Source organism: Harpia harpyja, chromosome Z (assembly GCF_026419915.1).
Source record: "Harpia harpyja isolate bHarHar1 chromosome Z, bHarHar1 primary haplotype, whole genome shotgun sequence".
Classification (NCBI taxonomy): Eukaryota; Metazoa; Chordata; class Aves; order Accipitriformes; family Accipitridae; genus Harpia; species Harpia harpyja.
Window position 1 is genome coordinate 56,007,830 of NC_068969.1, and position 16,798 is coordinate 56,024,627.

General features: G+C 41.3%; 1 protein-coding gene across 1 annotated transcript in view; it reads left to right on the plus strand.

The window, feature by feature from the left end:
• The first annotated feature begins 312 nt into the window (after positions 1 to 312).
• The window catches only part of ST8SIA4 (ST8 alpha-N-acetyl-neuraminide alpha-2,8-sialyltransferase 4), a 65,136-nt gene continuing 48,650 nt past the window's right edge, over positions 313 to 16,798 (plus strand). Inside the window, exons 1-3 of the mRNA XM_052778154.1 lie at positions 313 to 715; positions 5,293 to 5,424; positions 15,210 to 15,467. Coding sequence (XP_052634114.1) covers positions 603 to 715; positions 5,293 to 5,424; positions 15,210 to 15,467 — 503 coding nt within the window. The 5' untranslated portion in view covers positions 313 to 602. The remainder of the gene's footprint in view (positions 716 to 5,292; positions 5,425 to 15,209; positions 15,468 to 16,798) is intronic.

The window sequence follows — 16,798 nt, forward strand, 5'->3', positions numbered from 1 at the left end:
CCCCGCGCCGCTCACCTCCCGCCGCCGCTGCCGCCCTCCCTCGCGGCCCCAAGCCACGACTGCTCGCCGCCGCTGTCCACCGCCCCGGGCCAGCGTCGGGTGCCCGCCCCCGCGCGGCGCCCATTGGCAGCGCTCCGCCCGCCACCGCCCCGCCGCGGGGAGGGCGGTGCCAGCGTCCTCCCCCAGCCGTCGCCGCCGCGATCGCAACGGGGCCGCAGTGGAGCCGGAGGTAGAGCAGAGCGGCAGCGGCGGGAGGAGCGCGACGCGACGCGACTCGGCTTGGCTCGGCTCGGCTCGGTTCGGTTCGGTTCGGCGGGCGCGCAGCGGCGGCGCCACGGACTTGTCCCCCCGGCCGAGGAGAGCCAGCCGCCGCCTGCGATCCTGGCTCCTGGGCAGGGGAGGACAGGGTGAAAGAAAGACAAACTAAACGCCAAACAACCCCCAGCGTCTGCGCCCGCCTGGTTTTTATTTTTGTTCTTTAATTATTTCGGAAAAAAAAATTGACTGTGTTTTCGGCGATTTGTGCCGCGTGTGGAGTTCTTTTCCGCACACCCCTGACAAACAAAGGAAAAGGGGGAGGGGGATCGCGTTTCGCAGAAGACATGCGTTCAGTCAGGAAGAGGTGGACTGTGTGCACGATAAGTCTCCTCCTCATCTTTTATAAGACGAAAGAAATAGCGCGGACCGAGGAGCGCCAGGAGGCACCTCTCGCCGGGTAATTGTGGGGCGCCGCGCCGGGAGGGCTCCCCGAGGGGGCGGCGGGCGGGATGTTGCTGCCTGAGGTCCTCTACGCGGCCCCACCCGGGTCTTCAGGCCCCCCGGCGACCCCGGGCCGTGACCCGCTCCCCTGCGGTGCCACCGCAACTTGGCGCTCTCGCTGGGGAGGTCGTGTTCGGGGCAGGGGTACCGCTGCGGGGCGGGTTACGAGCGGGTCTGGCTGGCGGAGCTCAGCGGCTGCGGGCTGGGGGCGAGCGGGACGGGGACGGAGGTTGCCCGCTGCCGGGGCTGCGGCTGGTGCTGCTGCCCCCCAGCCCCACTAGTAGGGCGCGCCGGGGAAGTTCACCTGGCCGCGGCTGCTCCCTGAGGGCCAGGGTGGCTGGAGGTGGCGGCGGCAGCTGTCGGAGTGCGTTGTGCCTCCTGTCCTGCTTTGGGAGCCCTTCAGAGGCGAGCGTGCCGGCGTGGCTGGCGGCTGTAGGTGGCCACTGCCTCCGTCCTTGAAGTTTGCCTGGGAGCTGTGTTTAACTTCGGTGCTCTTTGGGGATGCTTGCTCTGAGAGTGTGTGGGACATCCCCCTTAGCTCTCGAGGCTGCTCCGCTGGAAACTCTGGTCCCTTGGTGAGACCCTCTGTTGCGTATTTTCGCTCTCCTGCCTGTCTTAGGTTCAAAATAAGAGGCGAAAAGTCCTTTGCCATTTTTCTGTTGGCACCTCAGCTTTCTCTTTGCCGCGCATTGTGTTTGTGTACGTGCATGCCTGTATTCCTCATTTTTCTCTCAACTTGCAGCAATCCTGTGAAGATATTTCTCCTTGGAGGGGTATAATTTTTTGTTTTAACAGGAGGGGTGCGTAAATTCTGTGGTGGCTTGGTGAGATCAGCAAAGGTGGGGAAGGGGCTCATGCTTTCTGTTTGCTTGTGCCAATGGAGTGGGGGGGAGATGCATTCACAGGAGATTTTCATGCTTTGGTGTAAACTGTTGCCTTAATTTGAGGAGGAGGCGTAAGGAGGTTGTAAGTGCCTGTAGGGGCCTGTAGGAAGCTGGGGCAATTACAACCTACTTGGCCCCCCCTTCCACCTCGCGGTCCCCAGGGTTAAAGGCAGAAAGTGCATCCTTCTTCCCCAGCCCTTGCCCAGGCAGGCCGATGTGGGAGCAGGGCACAGGCAGCTGAGCACAGCTGGCCAGCAGTGGCCCCAGCACCTCCCGGGAGCAGGGGGTGGCCTCTCCTGTGTGTGTGCGTGGTTAATGATGTGATGATGTTTGCTTCTGTTGGTATTAAAGATTTGCTGGTAACTTTCCCTCTTGCCTGGGTGTAAGACCAGTTTCTGCCACGATGCTGTGGTATCTGCCTACTTAGGAGATCTACAGAAGTATAAAATTTGGGGGTTGTAGGTGTGCAAAAATACATGTGAAAACAAATGATTCAGAAATTAGTCACTAGGTAGATTCCATATATATTTGCAAAAAAAGCTCCCTCTAGTTTATGACGCATTGTTTGACACCATTTAAAAGGTACTAAAATGAACTGAAGATTTAATATTAAATGAAAGAAAGTAAGTGTATTTAGCCATAAATATTTATGTCCTTAACAACACTTTAAAAATATAGATGTAATGTACTTCTGCCAGGTCATTTACTGATATCTCTACTTCTTTGATATCAGTGAGGCTTCTTGTGGAGTATGGTGCTACTCACTTTGGTTAGGGATACTGGAATATAGTTTCTTTTCCCAGCCTGTCGTCCCATCCATTACTGTATGAAGCAGGGGAAAAAAAACCTTAAGTGTACTGCTAGTGTCTGCTGCCACTGTTGATGTTATATTTGCCTTTCTCCTGAAGGAAGGGCCCATGCCATTTGGTTATGTGTGACTGGCCACATGGGCAAGCAAAGTCAGTTTTCCATGGGATGTTTTATTTCCAGAAGTACCAGTAATGCAGAACTGTGAATGCACGGGGTGGCCCATTTTATGGCTATTAGTGACACTGCAGGTAAATACCAGATGTTCCAAAATGGACTATGTGCAATTCCAAAGTATGTGATAAACCTTAAATCAGCTGTGTTCTCATAGCAAAGTTTGCTAGGACAGTAAGTGTGAAAGCATGCCCTTCTTTATCTAGACAGTAATATCTCTTTGAAGATTAAGCAAGTAATGAGACACATATTATGGGTAATGCAGTGTTTCTTAAACAGTGTTACCTTCTACTGATACAGAATATGCTTGAGGACAGTTATTTGTATTTAATGAACTGTCTTTAGGTTGGTCTGGTTGGTCACCAAGGCAAGGTAATTCAGAGTGAAGGTTGACACTGTCATCCACAAGTTGCTGTCACAGCGGCAACTGTTTCATTTACATCAGAGAGGATTTGCAGTGATTCTAGAAGATACAAAGTAGCCCAAATTTATTTCACAGTTTTTACACAGTGAAGAATTTTCCGGAGTAAATTTAGCTTTCTATGTGTTAGTTTATTTAATATTACTGTAAGTGCAAATTAAATAAAACAATACCAATAAAAGGGAGAGGAGCATGTAAGTGAACATTTTTGTGTTTATAGTAGAACTTTAACACAGAGTGCCCAGGACCTTCTTTTAGCTCATGTGAACATAATTTAACATTGTTTTACTGTACAATCTCTATAGCTCACTGCAGATGTAAATTGTGAATATGGAAGGCAACCACATTTCAAATGCTATGGTGCTTTATGTGTTGGCAGCATATTTTGTTGCTAAGTTTTGTCAACTGTGTCACTGTTAAAGTGCCTAATGGATAACATTTAACCCAGCATAAAGTGGAGACGTCTCTGAAGTACTTTTAGACTAAGTACTTTACCTGGATGTATTTTGGTAGTTTTCCTTTAGATGCATGCACTCTATACATCTAGAAAATATATATAGGAAAATATATGTAATAAATATATTTACAACCATTATGGAAAACTTTTAGGGAATAAAACGTTTTAAAATAGAAAAAAGTATTAATTCCATTCTGGTTATTGAATTTAGGGATTTCTGCAGCATCCTCCCATGCCCTCAAGTTAGCATGATTGGGATAATTTGCATACAGATTTTGTACCTACACGATTGCTTGAAGTTGCAGGTTTTTCAGTAGGTGGCAGTCTTACCTCTGAGTCAGCCAGTGCCAGGTCAGTGCTGCAGCGTGTTGGCATAGAGGGGATGAGGGAGGGAGAGCGGTACTAGTGATGCTGGGTTGTTGTTGATGAAGTGTGTGATACTGGTTTGTTACAGGAGCTTTTGCAATCATAGCACTTTTTGCAAATGACTACATGTTACCAGTTCTGTTAATTTAGCTTAATTAATGTCCCATTGCAGGTTAGTTTGAGTTTAGTCTGCTATATAATTTACCAAATATTAATAATTTTTATATCTATATATATTTACATGTGTGTGTATATATACACAGCAGTAATGTTGCTGTAGCTCTTAGTGAGGGCCAGGATCCAATTGTTTTAAGAACTTAAGGCCACAGGAGAACAAGAGTCAGCGATTCCCTAGAAAGCTTACGGTCTCACATCTTTTCCATTTTGTTTGTTGAATGGCTGGTGGTCAAAAGCTCTGTTTAACTTCACTTAGCTTGTATTGTCATTGGCAGTGTTTCAGAGCACACTTAATTAACAGATAAAGAGATTTCTGTATATTGCTGTTATATATACTCCTGAGATACAAGACATTCTACATGGTAGAATGTTATATCCAACAACTTTGATATATTTATGATTAACAGCTATGTTTGAACTCAGCTGAACGTTGCTCTGGCACCTAAATGGGAACAGTATGGAAGATAATGGAAACATATGGAGATAAAAACACATTTTAGACCTAACGCCTTAAGTTATGCTTGCAGTATTTTAGCTTCTCTGTAACATTTGTGTGACTTATTGGCTAATATTGCAACTGGTAGCATTATGATACCTCATCAGATGTTCAGTGGTCATCACCCACAGCTTACAGTATTTTTTTATTTTTTTAAGGTTACCTTATCAAAATTTTTGAACATGATAAGATTGATGAAGAGGGTAAGACAACTGGCGTTGTTTGGACATGTGCATACAAAACTTTGAGGATGTCTTGAGGAAATTCTGGTTTTTGTATGCCATTAAACTCCAGAATTCCATGCATGAAAGTCTTTTAGTATCAGTAGGAGGCAAAGGGAGTCTATTAGGCCGCTGTTGTAGAACATGAGCAATTGCTGGGCGAAGGCTTGAAAGTTAACACTTAATTAGTAGTTAGTCCTGGAATTTTGGAACATAGAAGTGCAGATCCTGCCTCACAAATATACTGAAGTTTGGTCCAGGTTCACAATTTGGAGCTTATTGTGATTTTTGTTAAGTCTATTTCATTACAAATATAAACATATTTAAGCTCTTAAATTGCATATTCAGGTATTAGATATAGATGTCCTATAGATTTCTCACAGGTACAGTTTATTTGCCTTGGCAAGCAGAGAAATAATTGCTTCTTTTTGTTGTGAATAAAAGGAAATATCACTGGTGCTTGTAATGTAAATTACTTAAAACTAGAGTTAACCTTGATGTAATTGTATCTTTTCTATATTGCATTGCAGAGATGGTGAACTGAGTTTAAGTAGATCAATGGTCAATAGCTCTGATAAGATAATTCGAAAGGGTGGCTCCTCAATCTTCCAGCATGTTGTAGAAGGTTGGAAAATCAATTCTTCTTTGGTACTGGCCATAAGGTGAGTGTCTTAAAAAGCAGTTCATTTCATATTACCCATAATTCTTTATGTCTCATGTTGCCTATAATTCTTCTGGTCTGGAAAACAGTAATTTGATTTATAGTTGCAGGTGGATGTTTTATAACTGTACATATTTAGGGTTCATTGTTAAATACAACAAGATTACATTAGACTCCAAAGTCAAGTCATCCTTCATAAGAATAAATAAAATGTTTTCATCTGGCTGTGTCAATCAGACCCATGCAGTCAGTATCTACATTATGCATGTCCACATTTGAGCTGGTTGTCTAGAACTCTCTTGCAGTCAGTGGTTAGAAACTGGCACCTTTAGGACATGATTTCCTCTCATCCTAAAGGTCTGAAATAGAACAGGTAGCACGTACCCTGAACATACTAGTTTTTCTCCGTTAACTACAAAGGGAGCTTAGGCAGACAACTTAGATGTAGGAGTCAAGAGCTAGGACATCAGGTGCTCGATTCAAACCTTGTCTGTGGCTAGTCCAAGTCACAAGTCAGATGTTGACAATACCCATATCTTATGCAGTTTTCTTTCCTGAAATCAGAGAGGCTAAAAAGAGCCTTAGGCTCATGCTGACGGGGGAAACACAGCAGCAGAGTTAAAGTGAGTGATAGTTCTGATGTGTCTTAGTAATTACAGTAGGTCTGCTCACCTTGGGGCCTGAGAGAAATCAGAAGCCTCCTAGTGTGTTGTATTGACATTGTGTCTTCCATGTCTTATTCAGGAAGATGGCCAGTGAGAAGCTTATGGAGCATGGGTTGGCAGTGTGGAGGGCTAGGAGTGTCACATTCTGTGAAAAATTATAGAAAATAACTATTTTTAGCAGCAATCACATAGCAGAGTGGGCTTCACTTTCTGAATATTAAGATTTTGAATAGGAATTTGATCTAATTAAAATGTGGTTTCTATGTCATTTCCCTTTCTGCCTTTTTTTTTTAATTAAAGGACAGCTTACAAAACCCCTAAACAGGCAGTGTTTCCATGTATGAAAGCATGGCTTCTCTGAATGAGTAACATAGGGGTTTTTTTAATGACTGCTATTTTATGTCCCTAATTCTAAAACATGCAGAAGATACAAGTAGCTCAGAAATGTACAAAGCTGTAGTAAAGAATTGATGTTCTGGAAGTCTTGTGCTATAATGAACATAGCGCAGCCCTGCTGCAAAAGCTGAGGAAGAGCGTCAGGGATGGAAAGAGTGGCAGGATTTGGGTAAGCAGCAAATTAGTACTCTGGAGCCTGTAGCTGTGTCTCAGCTGCCTGGCAAGTGCTCTGTGGAGTCCCCACTCCCTGACTGCCTAGACTAAGGGACCCTCGGGCACTGGACTGCTCCCCAGGCACCTGACTTTCCTACTGGTGAGGACCTGGTGGTTGCCCTAAAATGCAGCTGAGGTGCAGCTCAGGAATGGAATTTCTTCCAGGACCATCTGTTCAGATGCAGCCTGTTTGACCAGTGTATAGTTGTTCCATAAAGGCTAAGTTCTGCTCCAACGTCATCTAGGAAAGGTAAACAGATTTTCTGTATCAGTAACAGTATTTAAAATTTATTTGCGTATAGTTGACAATTTAATTTGGAGAAATATTGAGTAACTTCAGCAGAATACTGTTGAAATTTCAGATTATAGGTTATGCTTCTGACAATTAGTAGAAAATAGCACACTGTTTTACTTGTGAAGTAAACTGGTTTGGAAGCCATGGAATGACTGTAAGTAGAGACAGATAACTCTCTTCAGCCATTTTGTTGAAAAATTGTCATCTTTCAGAAGCATTTAAAACCAATACACCTCGCTGCTCAAGCCAAACAACTAACAAGTAAAACAATTATAATAAATTTTTGATTAAAATTAAGAGATAAAATTAATCTTGGGTTATGCTCATTTTTTACCTGTTTAAAAAGTAAAAGACATCATTCAGACAAAGAGGTAAAACAGTAGAGAATGCTGTAGATTTTTTTAAGCCTGTCATGACGTGTATCATCTCAATCTACTGAAATCATGAGTTTCAACATCAGTTTTTTCCTTAGTGTTGGCTGGGCTGGGAAGTTGTCTCATTTTAGAAATTGCTGATGTGGTCTTAAGAATCATGATGTGATTATGTGGTGGTTTTTAAAAATTGTACAGTGAAGGATATTTTTTTTGTCTCAGTAGTACGGTGAAGAAAAACATGTGTTTTGTACACTGGTTTAAGCAGTAAAAGTTCCACTTTATCAGTGTAAAGATTTTCTGTACAGGAGAGAGCATCAGGCTGAGGTTATTTAGATGTCCACATTGCTAGTCTTGTTTTGAGATGAAATAGCTACCATCATGAACACTAGGGCAGAGAGCAGGTGTTTTCACTGAAACAGTGAAAGATTTTAGATTAATGTGACTTAGGGCTAAAATTTGACATAAACTCTATGAAAGGAATTACTGCTACCAGCCAGTCGTTTCTTTCCAGAAGTCCTCTTTGCTAATGTGCATAGCATATTCAGTTATGGTACTCAGCGGTGAGGGAGGGAAGTTTGGCATGCTTTTCCCTGAAGAAGCCACATGCAGCCACTTGTGATATGTGTTCCCTTCCGATGCTGACTAAACAATGTGCATTCTTCTTTCACTTTTACAGGCTGCTTGCTGTACACCTTTCTTCCCTGTCACAGCAATAAGAAGCATCTTAGCTGTAAATATTTTCACACTTATGGACCTATAAGGACTAACTTCAGATGTGTCTAGCAATCTCCTAGAATGTTCTCCTGGTTAAACTAACTGTTCAGCCCTCCAAAGTACATTACATGCACTATGTAGACTGTCAAGATGATTCATACTCTATTACTGCAACTGTTAGTGTGAACACTGGTGGTCTTGTGGTGTGAGGTTGACCATAGCAAATAATGGTAAGAGAAAAACAAACAAAAAAAATAGTGCCTGTTGAATAATGTATAAAAAGTTATCAGTTCTTAGCAGTGGAGAAATAATTTGTGAAACCATTAGTGTACAGCAGAAAGGCATTTCATAAAACTTATAATCACCCATAAATGTCAGCTACTTTTGTGTCTTACATCAGCTTGACACCCACATTTGCGATTTTGAAATATAGAAATTATTTGTTAGTGAGTTTTGCTTTGTGTGAGGACTGTTGATCAGTGGTGTGTCTGGACCTGGTTGGCTGGCAGCTGGAATATATTATGCTTTCCTATTTGCTTTGTTGACCATGGGCATCATCTCTGGCCATCTTATTTTTGCTCAGGTTAGTGTCCAGTCTATCAGCCTCAAAGGTGCTATGAATTCTTGGCAAGACCAGGCTCAGGTAGGAGTCAGTGAGTGAAAAAGCTCCTTTATCAGGACTCAGTGGGAGGATGAAAAGCTTCTGCTGCGTTTCTGGTATCACAAGATACTTTCTGGGACTTTGCAGCCAGAAGAGGCAGTCTAGGGAGCGTAGCAGCTCTTTTGGGAGGGCAGCAGCCCTCTGGAGATGTTAAACAGGCGTTAGAAGAAAGAGCTAGGCTTTCTGTGATTGAGGTGGAAATGATGGGTATTATTAATTAGTTGAGACTGTAGCAAATTTACAGTCTTGCCAGTCATGATTGGTCTAGTGGGAGAGTGGTTTTTCCAACTGATGTTACCTTCTGATTGCTGACAACTTCTTTGAAAAATAATTGGTAATTCCTGTGCCTAAGGGAAGAAGACTGCTTGCTTGGCTCCCCTTCTGTCTGAGTGATTTCAGCCATGAAGAAGAGAGGGAATCTGCCACCTGCAAGGTTTTGTGTCTTAAGTCCTTTCTAGTCTCTGCAGCAGTGTGAAGGCTTTCCAGTTATGGAAATTAGGAAATTTCAGTTGTATTGAAGGCCATACTTTCAGAAAGGAGAGATGTGGCTGAGACAGTACAAACCCGTCTGGGGAAGAGTTACACACAGGACTGATGCCAGCATGATCTGTGACCTCTGTGAAATGAACTACAGTCTGAGGTCTCAGTGTGTGACTTTCTTCCTCCACTTATTTTTGATGAAATGTGGACGTTTATGTTGGAAGAAGCAGATGAAGGTTTTGAATTGCAGGAAGGCAAAATGGAAAAAAAAAATAGTGTTGAGGATATATTTATCTCTTTGCAATGTAACAGACAAGTGGATGAGTGGAAATTTCCTGTCAGAAAAGTATGAGAACTTGTAAGATGTTAACAGCATCATAAAAAAAAAAAAAAAAAAAAAAAAGGTGCAACTTCCTCCTTAGAAGGGTTTGGGTTATTATGATTGTTTATCTTTCAAGTTAATATGAAACAGCTATGGTAAGTCCCTGAAGTACAAGCAGTAAATACTGAACTGGCAATGGAGGTGTACAATTGCTCTGAAGCTTTTGGATCGACGTTTTGGGGTCAGTTGCACTGTTTCCTTCAGATCTTTTGTGTCTCTAAGACTGCAAACGGGGGCTCTCTAGTCTGGTTTAGTCATAACAAAACTTAAGGGTTTTTTGCCTCTTTAGACCCTTGCCTCAACTGAAAATCAGTGTTCACTGTCAATTGGGGTGATTAACTCCTTTGACTCCTTTCTTTTGGCTCTATCTTGCTTAACTTCATGAAAAGCTGAGGTATGGCTGGCCTTCATATGGTAAGCAGTAGTTGAGTCACGTGCTATTTAAAAGCCCTCTTTTCCTTTTGCATGCCCACTGAAGATTAGTGCCCGATTAGTACCTGCTTCAGCTACTGAAGTGACCCTTCTGGTCAAGGGAAGGTGAGGTCCCGTGACAAGCATGGGAAGGACTAGAATGGGGACAGAGCCAGACAGCAACTTCTGGTAATATGGCACTTCTCCATGGTCCTCCATGGGCAGGGGAATGCCAGGAACATTTCCATGGTTAGTTGCAGTTAGGTGTCTTTTTAACAAATCCAAATCAGGGATTGGACTAGATAACCTTTAAAGTCCCCTTCCAATCCAAACTATTCTATGATTCTAAATGCTGCTTTCCTTGAAGAGGTTTTCTTAAAACTCCCTTTCAGCCAGACTCAAGCCAAACCTAACACAGGTGCAAATACTCACAGTCTCCACTGCCTCTTCAGGAAGCCAACAGGTGCTGTAGCTGTAGCCATCTACAAGGGCAGGCTGTGACCTCCTGTTGCCTCACAGTTTGTTTTTGTTTTGTTTTGTTTTTTTAATTAAAATAATTTAGCTGGCAAAAAGAATGCTTTACCTAGGTCGTAGTCCTTGGTGATTTCAAAGGCTGAGAGCTGCTTTCTGCCTTCCAACTGTGGAGTGCAAAGCGGTGTCAGAACTTGCTAGGGTTAGAAAATCAAGTTGTTTAAAGACCTGTGTGAATCAGTCAGAGCAAGTCTGCAGGAGAGCAACAAGAGGGGTCATCTACAACACGCGACCTGTCCAATTAAAAAAATAAAAGTTTTAAAAAAAAAGTTGGATGGCTTCTTAGTCTGAGGTAAATGAAGGCTATTGCCAAGAGTAAAGAATAGTCTGTCTTCCACCAGCAAGGTATAAGGAACAAGAACAGTTCTTCAGTTGCTGTGGGAAAGATCTGAGCTAGCACAAGGAATATTGTGCTGCCAGTAAGGCTAGGGAAACACTGACACAGACTGCATGGGGAGTTTGCTGAGTCCCCACCACAGGAGGTTGTTAGGAATATATTAGATAAACATGGGCTGGGGGTGATGTAGATAAAGACACATCTTCAGCGGGGGCAGAGTGTGGACTAGGTAATCACTTAGTCCATCTTTGTTTCCAATAATGTGGTTGCTGGTGAGCTAGCCCACCTTCCTGGGCACTGAGGATGCACTCAGGGACTTCCCCTCATGGCTGGCATCCAGACAAGTCCAGATGACCCAGCAGTGAGGATTTCTGGCACTGCCTTGCTCGAAAGGAATGATTTTCCTGGGAAAAGTGTTGGAGGTTGTATTTCGGTATTCTTGACAATGTCTAAAAATATAAATTTATTTGTAATCTTAAAAGTCAAATGTTGAAGTGATTTATTTTCTTTCCTTAATCCACAGAATTCTGGGGCAGATGAGGGAGAGTTTGCCATTATATAATAGTTGTGTAGTACAAAGACTACAGTACAAAATAAAACCAGAAAAATGCACTTAAGTAGAAAAATGTCACCACGTTGCCCCAGAGCAATACATATTTATATCATTTGGAAAGCTGTTCAGAGACAATGCTGTCTGTTACATGTACTTTATCAGATAACTGGGAGTTGTAGTAGGTATTTAAGTATTATGAACATCTGTTTCTGGTTATCAAAGAAAAACCCTATGTCAACCACAGATTGTGACACCATGTTTCACTGAGTCCTGTAAACATGTTGCAAACAGCTGCTTGGCTTCAGATAAAAGCAAGCCACATCTGCCTCACCTGCCCACAAAGGGCTCAGGCCACACCCCAGATACAGTTTTATTCATCAAAACAAAACTTGAAGACCACCTCAAATAAAAAAGTTTATTTACACATTTTAGCTTAAGATTGCAGAACACCTTTACTTCAAGGTTTGACTGAAAATCATGCTGTTTTTTTCCTTCCTGTAACTGAGCTTACTTTTGAATTTTATATGCAGCTGGATGTGGATTAGCACTTTTAAAAAATTATTTTGTCGTGTCTGTTTAATCAGAATAACCTTGTTGCGCTATTTTCAGTGCTCTTTGTGGGACAGAACAGAGGTTTAAAAAGGTTATTATTAACCAGCATCAAGACTGACAGACACTCATGTATGTACTTTTCTGTACATGTATGTACTCAGTTTTTGTAATATTCCTTAGTAAATTTTTTTTCTCTTAGCACTTATATGGAAATGGGAAGTACTACTATCCCCATGGTACAGATGAGTCAGTAGCACAGAGGAACTTAAAACAATAGCATATACTCTGCATTCTTAATCATCTTTCTTCCAGTATTAAAAGATATCTGGATACAGTCAGATGAATCAATTAAAATATTTTAATGTTAGCATTATTAAACATCTCTTGTACAATGATTCTTATGTGTACTGTAATACCTGTGCATATATTTAATTGAATATGCTACTGACAACTTCAGATAAGAAAAGGTTTTTAAACATGTGAGAAGATAGTAAGATTCAGTGACTGTTGCCCATCTCAAAATTTTATTGAAAAATAAATTTCTTAGACATTTTGGAAATTTCAGCTCTGTTAATCAAGTGGTTGATTATCTGAATCTAATTCAGGTCCACTTGAAACTCGTTGGAGGACTTCTATAAGCATATGTAAGCACATAGATAAATAAGCTTCGACTATAAGTAACCAAATTAATAATGGAAGCCAAGGCGCATTTATTTTTTTGGCACTGTTTGCATAACTTCACTGCCTTCCTCTTATGTTTTAAAATAATGTGCAAGATACTCAGTCCATGCATAAATGTTGCTAGTTGTTTCCTAACAGAAACAGTATTAGGCCCTTTCATTCTAGGTGTCAGGGGTGGGTGCTGATTACTAAAGTGAATCTTCTGGTGATCACATGACTATTTTTAGTCAGAGCCCTAGGTTTCTGTACATTTCACATGATTTCTTTTGCTCTTTGAGACTCGTTTGTGGTCACCACTTCTCACATCAGAGTGCGTGTGAAGTGAGTCTCTGGATGACTTGGTTGATGTTATTGATAACTTTTGATGCATTCATCTTATCCTTTACAGCTACAGCTCTGGTAGCTCTGTTTTTAGGTAATGAAGAATTTTAGTCACTTTTGATACTGCTAGATCGGGCAATTCCTTCTTTCTTGCTCTTTTTCATTTTGTAGCAATTCATGTATCTGTTGCAGAGTACCCACAAAATGAAGCTCACCAAACCCAAGGAGATTTTAAGTCCATTCAACTTACAGGCTGAATTGGAGTCTTCATCTTCCTTTTACAGATATACCTTGCTTGGCCTTACCAAAAGCTTTAGATACTCAGGATTTTAACATTGTCTATTCTGCCCCATTCTGAGTCCCTCATATGCCTCAGCACAAGCTGTCTTTGCTCTGATGCTGCTTTATTCATACACGATAGCTGTAACAGACAGCCCACGACACTCTTTCCTTTTTTTTTTTTTTAGTCTTAGTTTAAAAAATGAGAGGAAACACTTGAAAAAGATATTTTTATCATGTTTCACTTCCCCAATGGCTTTTAAGGTCAGTTCCAGGGTGACTATTTTGTGTCACTGCTTGCAAGGTTCAGACATTCTTCCCTCTTGAGGCAGTGACACAAGAGCTGGCTGGCAAGCATGGTGTTCCTATAGTTCATCCTTTTTCACTTGTGGGGGATTATTTCCCCTTTATGTCTCTGAGTGGGTGTTGCAACTGCTAGAGTAGCATCTCTAGTTATCTTTTCCTGCTTTGATCTGCTCTAAGGAAGTTCTGCTCTGAAAACTTACTATGTAAAAATAGCATTCTCTTACTCAACGAAATGTCTATTCTGTTTTAAATTCCACTTTACCTGCTGACAGCAGTAGAAAACATGAAGATATTATTTTTCTTCTTGTCTTGTTAGAGTTGCAGAGGCTAAAGTTTCTATGCCAATTAACACACAGTGAACACCCTGCACCAGCTCAGCACTCCCTGTCTGTTCCATAAGTGTACTGTCCTTAAGTATGTGCTCAAATTCAGATGCAATCTTTATGCTTTTTCACATGCTTTGCAGAGCAGGGATGGACACAAGCTTGTAAGGCTTTGCTCATTTGCAATCCTGAGCTACCAGTGGCTCCTGCAGCTCTGGCCTGGAGTCCTTTCCAGCTTTTTATACCAGGGATAAGTGTGTACTGAAAACTGCTTGGCACTGCCAGTGTGGGTATCAGTCATTACATAGCTGCAGTCATTAGTGTCTTTTTTGAACTTATGTATTGAGAGTGTGTCAGTTTTTAGACCCTGCCCCCACCCCCATAAGCAGGTACAATTACCATGACTTAACTTATTCAGCTGACATTTAAGCAGATATTCTTCACCTGTCACTTGCTGTGGCCTGCTAGTATGCAACTGTTGAATTATCATAGTTCACCTGACCCATGGTAGCTTGTTAAATCCTCATATCTTGGTCGTATGTGTCTGAACCCAACTAATGTTTAAACAATTAATTGCAGAGAAGCAAGATAAAGGATTGGACTAACCTGATTTAAAGCAATGATAAAGTCTGTAAGTGTTTCTGTGAGTTCAGCTGACAGCTTGACTGCAGTAGTTTAATTTGCAGTATGTTTTTAAGCTGATTTTTTAAATTGGTACAAAAGGCTGTGAGTATTCTTATTTCAAGTAAATTAGGATAACTTTGGCTGAGCTTCGCTTAATTAGGAGCAGGTTTATACTAAAGTGAATATGTTAGTCTTATGGTGAAACAAGAATATGTAAGAAAACACGGCCATTCCTGAACCAAGCTGATTTGTGAGAGATGAGATCATAGTGAAGCATTTATTTCCTAAATCATAAATACCTCATATATTTAACTATGTTTCTATGAAAACAAACTGCTCTGGTCCTTTTTCAAATATGTGTTTAAACCAAAGTTTTGTAAAATAGTCAAAACCAGCATGCCTTCTAATTTCCAAAGTTATCTTCCCTTGGTCTCTCAGTGCCTTTGTCTGTAGGAAGTCATTAAGTCCTTGTAGTATTTGCATGTTATATTGTAACCAAAGTTTGAACTCTGTCCTAACAGCTTTGCTCTAACTCAATCCCAGAGCATGGGAAATGACCTTCGTCTGTCTGACGCTATCTACCCTCTGCTTTATGTAGTATGCTCTGTATAATATGTATTACTATCAGATAAAGTCCATGTGAGCAGTGAGTGTTGGGTTTTATCTGTATGTTTTTCTGTCAACCCAGAAAGAACATTCTTCGATTCTTGGATGCTGAAAGAGATGTCTCAGTGGTCAAAAGCAGCTTCAAGCCAGGAGATGTAATCCATTATGTACTGGACAGACGTCGCACCCTAAACATTTCTCAGGATTTGCACAGTCTTCTCCCTGAAGTTTCCCCAATGAAGAATCGCCGATTTAAAACCTGTGCAGTTGTTGGGAATTCTGGCATCCTTCTGGACAGCGGATGTGGAAAAGAGATTGATAGCCATGACTTTGTAATAAGGTGAGTTGTCATCTGCTGTTGAAGATACAGCCGGCTATGTTTCTTGGAGAAGAGCGGGGAGAAGTGTTTTAATCTGCGATACAGATTTCAGGCAATATCTGAAATTAATCTGCAACAGTATCCTTCACTGTGTGATTCCCCAAATTTAAATACATGCCTATGTTGTTGACAAGAAGATTATTTTTACAGTGAAAATAAAACAAGGGGCCAGAGGAGAGAGGTTTGTGCTACTTATTTTTGCTGTTCATTGGTTTTATTCCGGACAAAATAAATATTCTTATGGAGGCCTTGGTAGAATAAATGCAAAATGTTTTCTCTTTCAAAAATATTCTTTCTTAGCCCTTAGCCAATAAAGATTGCCAGCTGTAAATTACTACCTTACTTATGTGCAGCATGGGGTAAAATTTCAGTGTGATGTATTGATGTTGAACCAGATGGCTGCCATTAAGGTAATTGGAAGTCACACATCTAAATGCCTTCACATTGCTCTAAAAATGTATCCCTGCAGTTTGGACAGAAATGTTGATATGCTTCACTTTGTTCATTCTTCAAACACGCACAGTAGAATACCTTTGGGCTTCACATATCAACAGGAAATAAAGAGGAATAGCTGGCCTCATCTGACAGCCTGTCATTATATGGATATAGAGAAGGTTGGGCAAGAGACAGGCCGTTCTGCTTTTGAAGCAGCAGTTTCAATTGGTTTGGTTTGAGAAGGGTGAAAGGGCAGAAAACAGAAGGGCAGTGGCAGAAAACAATATAGTAATAGTTGTCACTGTGAGTTACTTGCTTTTTCTTTTCTCCTCTTGAAGAAAGATGGTGGCAAAAAAATATCAAAAGGATATGGAGAAGAAATTATAGTTTTTCAGTACATAAATCAAAATGGGATACACACATGGAAGTTGTATTTTATTTGAAAGGTGTACTAGCAAGTGGCAACTGAAACAACACACTACTCTTTCATTTTCCTTATTTGTTTTGCTTGTACCACTAGTGTTTCAAATTAACATCCTTATTGCAGAAGGAATCCAAAAATAGATACCACATTTTTAAACCACATTTAGCCTATGGCATGCTTTTGTACTCTTTCAGAGATTAAATGTGATTCATTTAACAGGACTGCAGAAAAATTTAGATACTAGATTTTCTAGATGAAAATTTTTTTCAGAAGGCAAGGTACATACTTAAATCATGCGCTGTATTTCTTTGAAGTCATCTCCATGCTCTTCCCCATGTTTTAACTAGCCATGAAACTAGGTGATGATATCTGATAGGAGATGTTAACTAATTCAAGCCATGTGGAGTAAAGATAATAGTCTTAAAGATTTGTG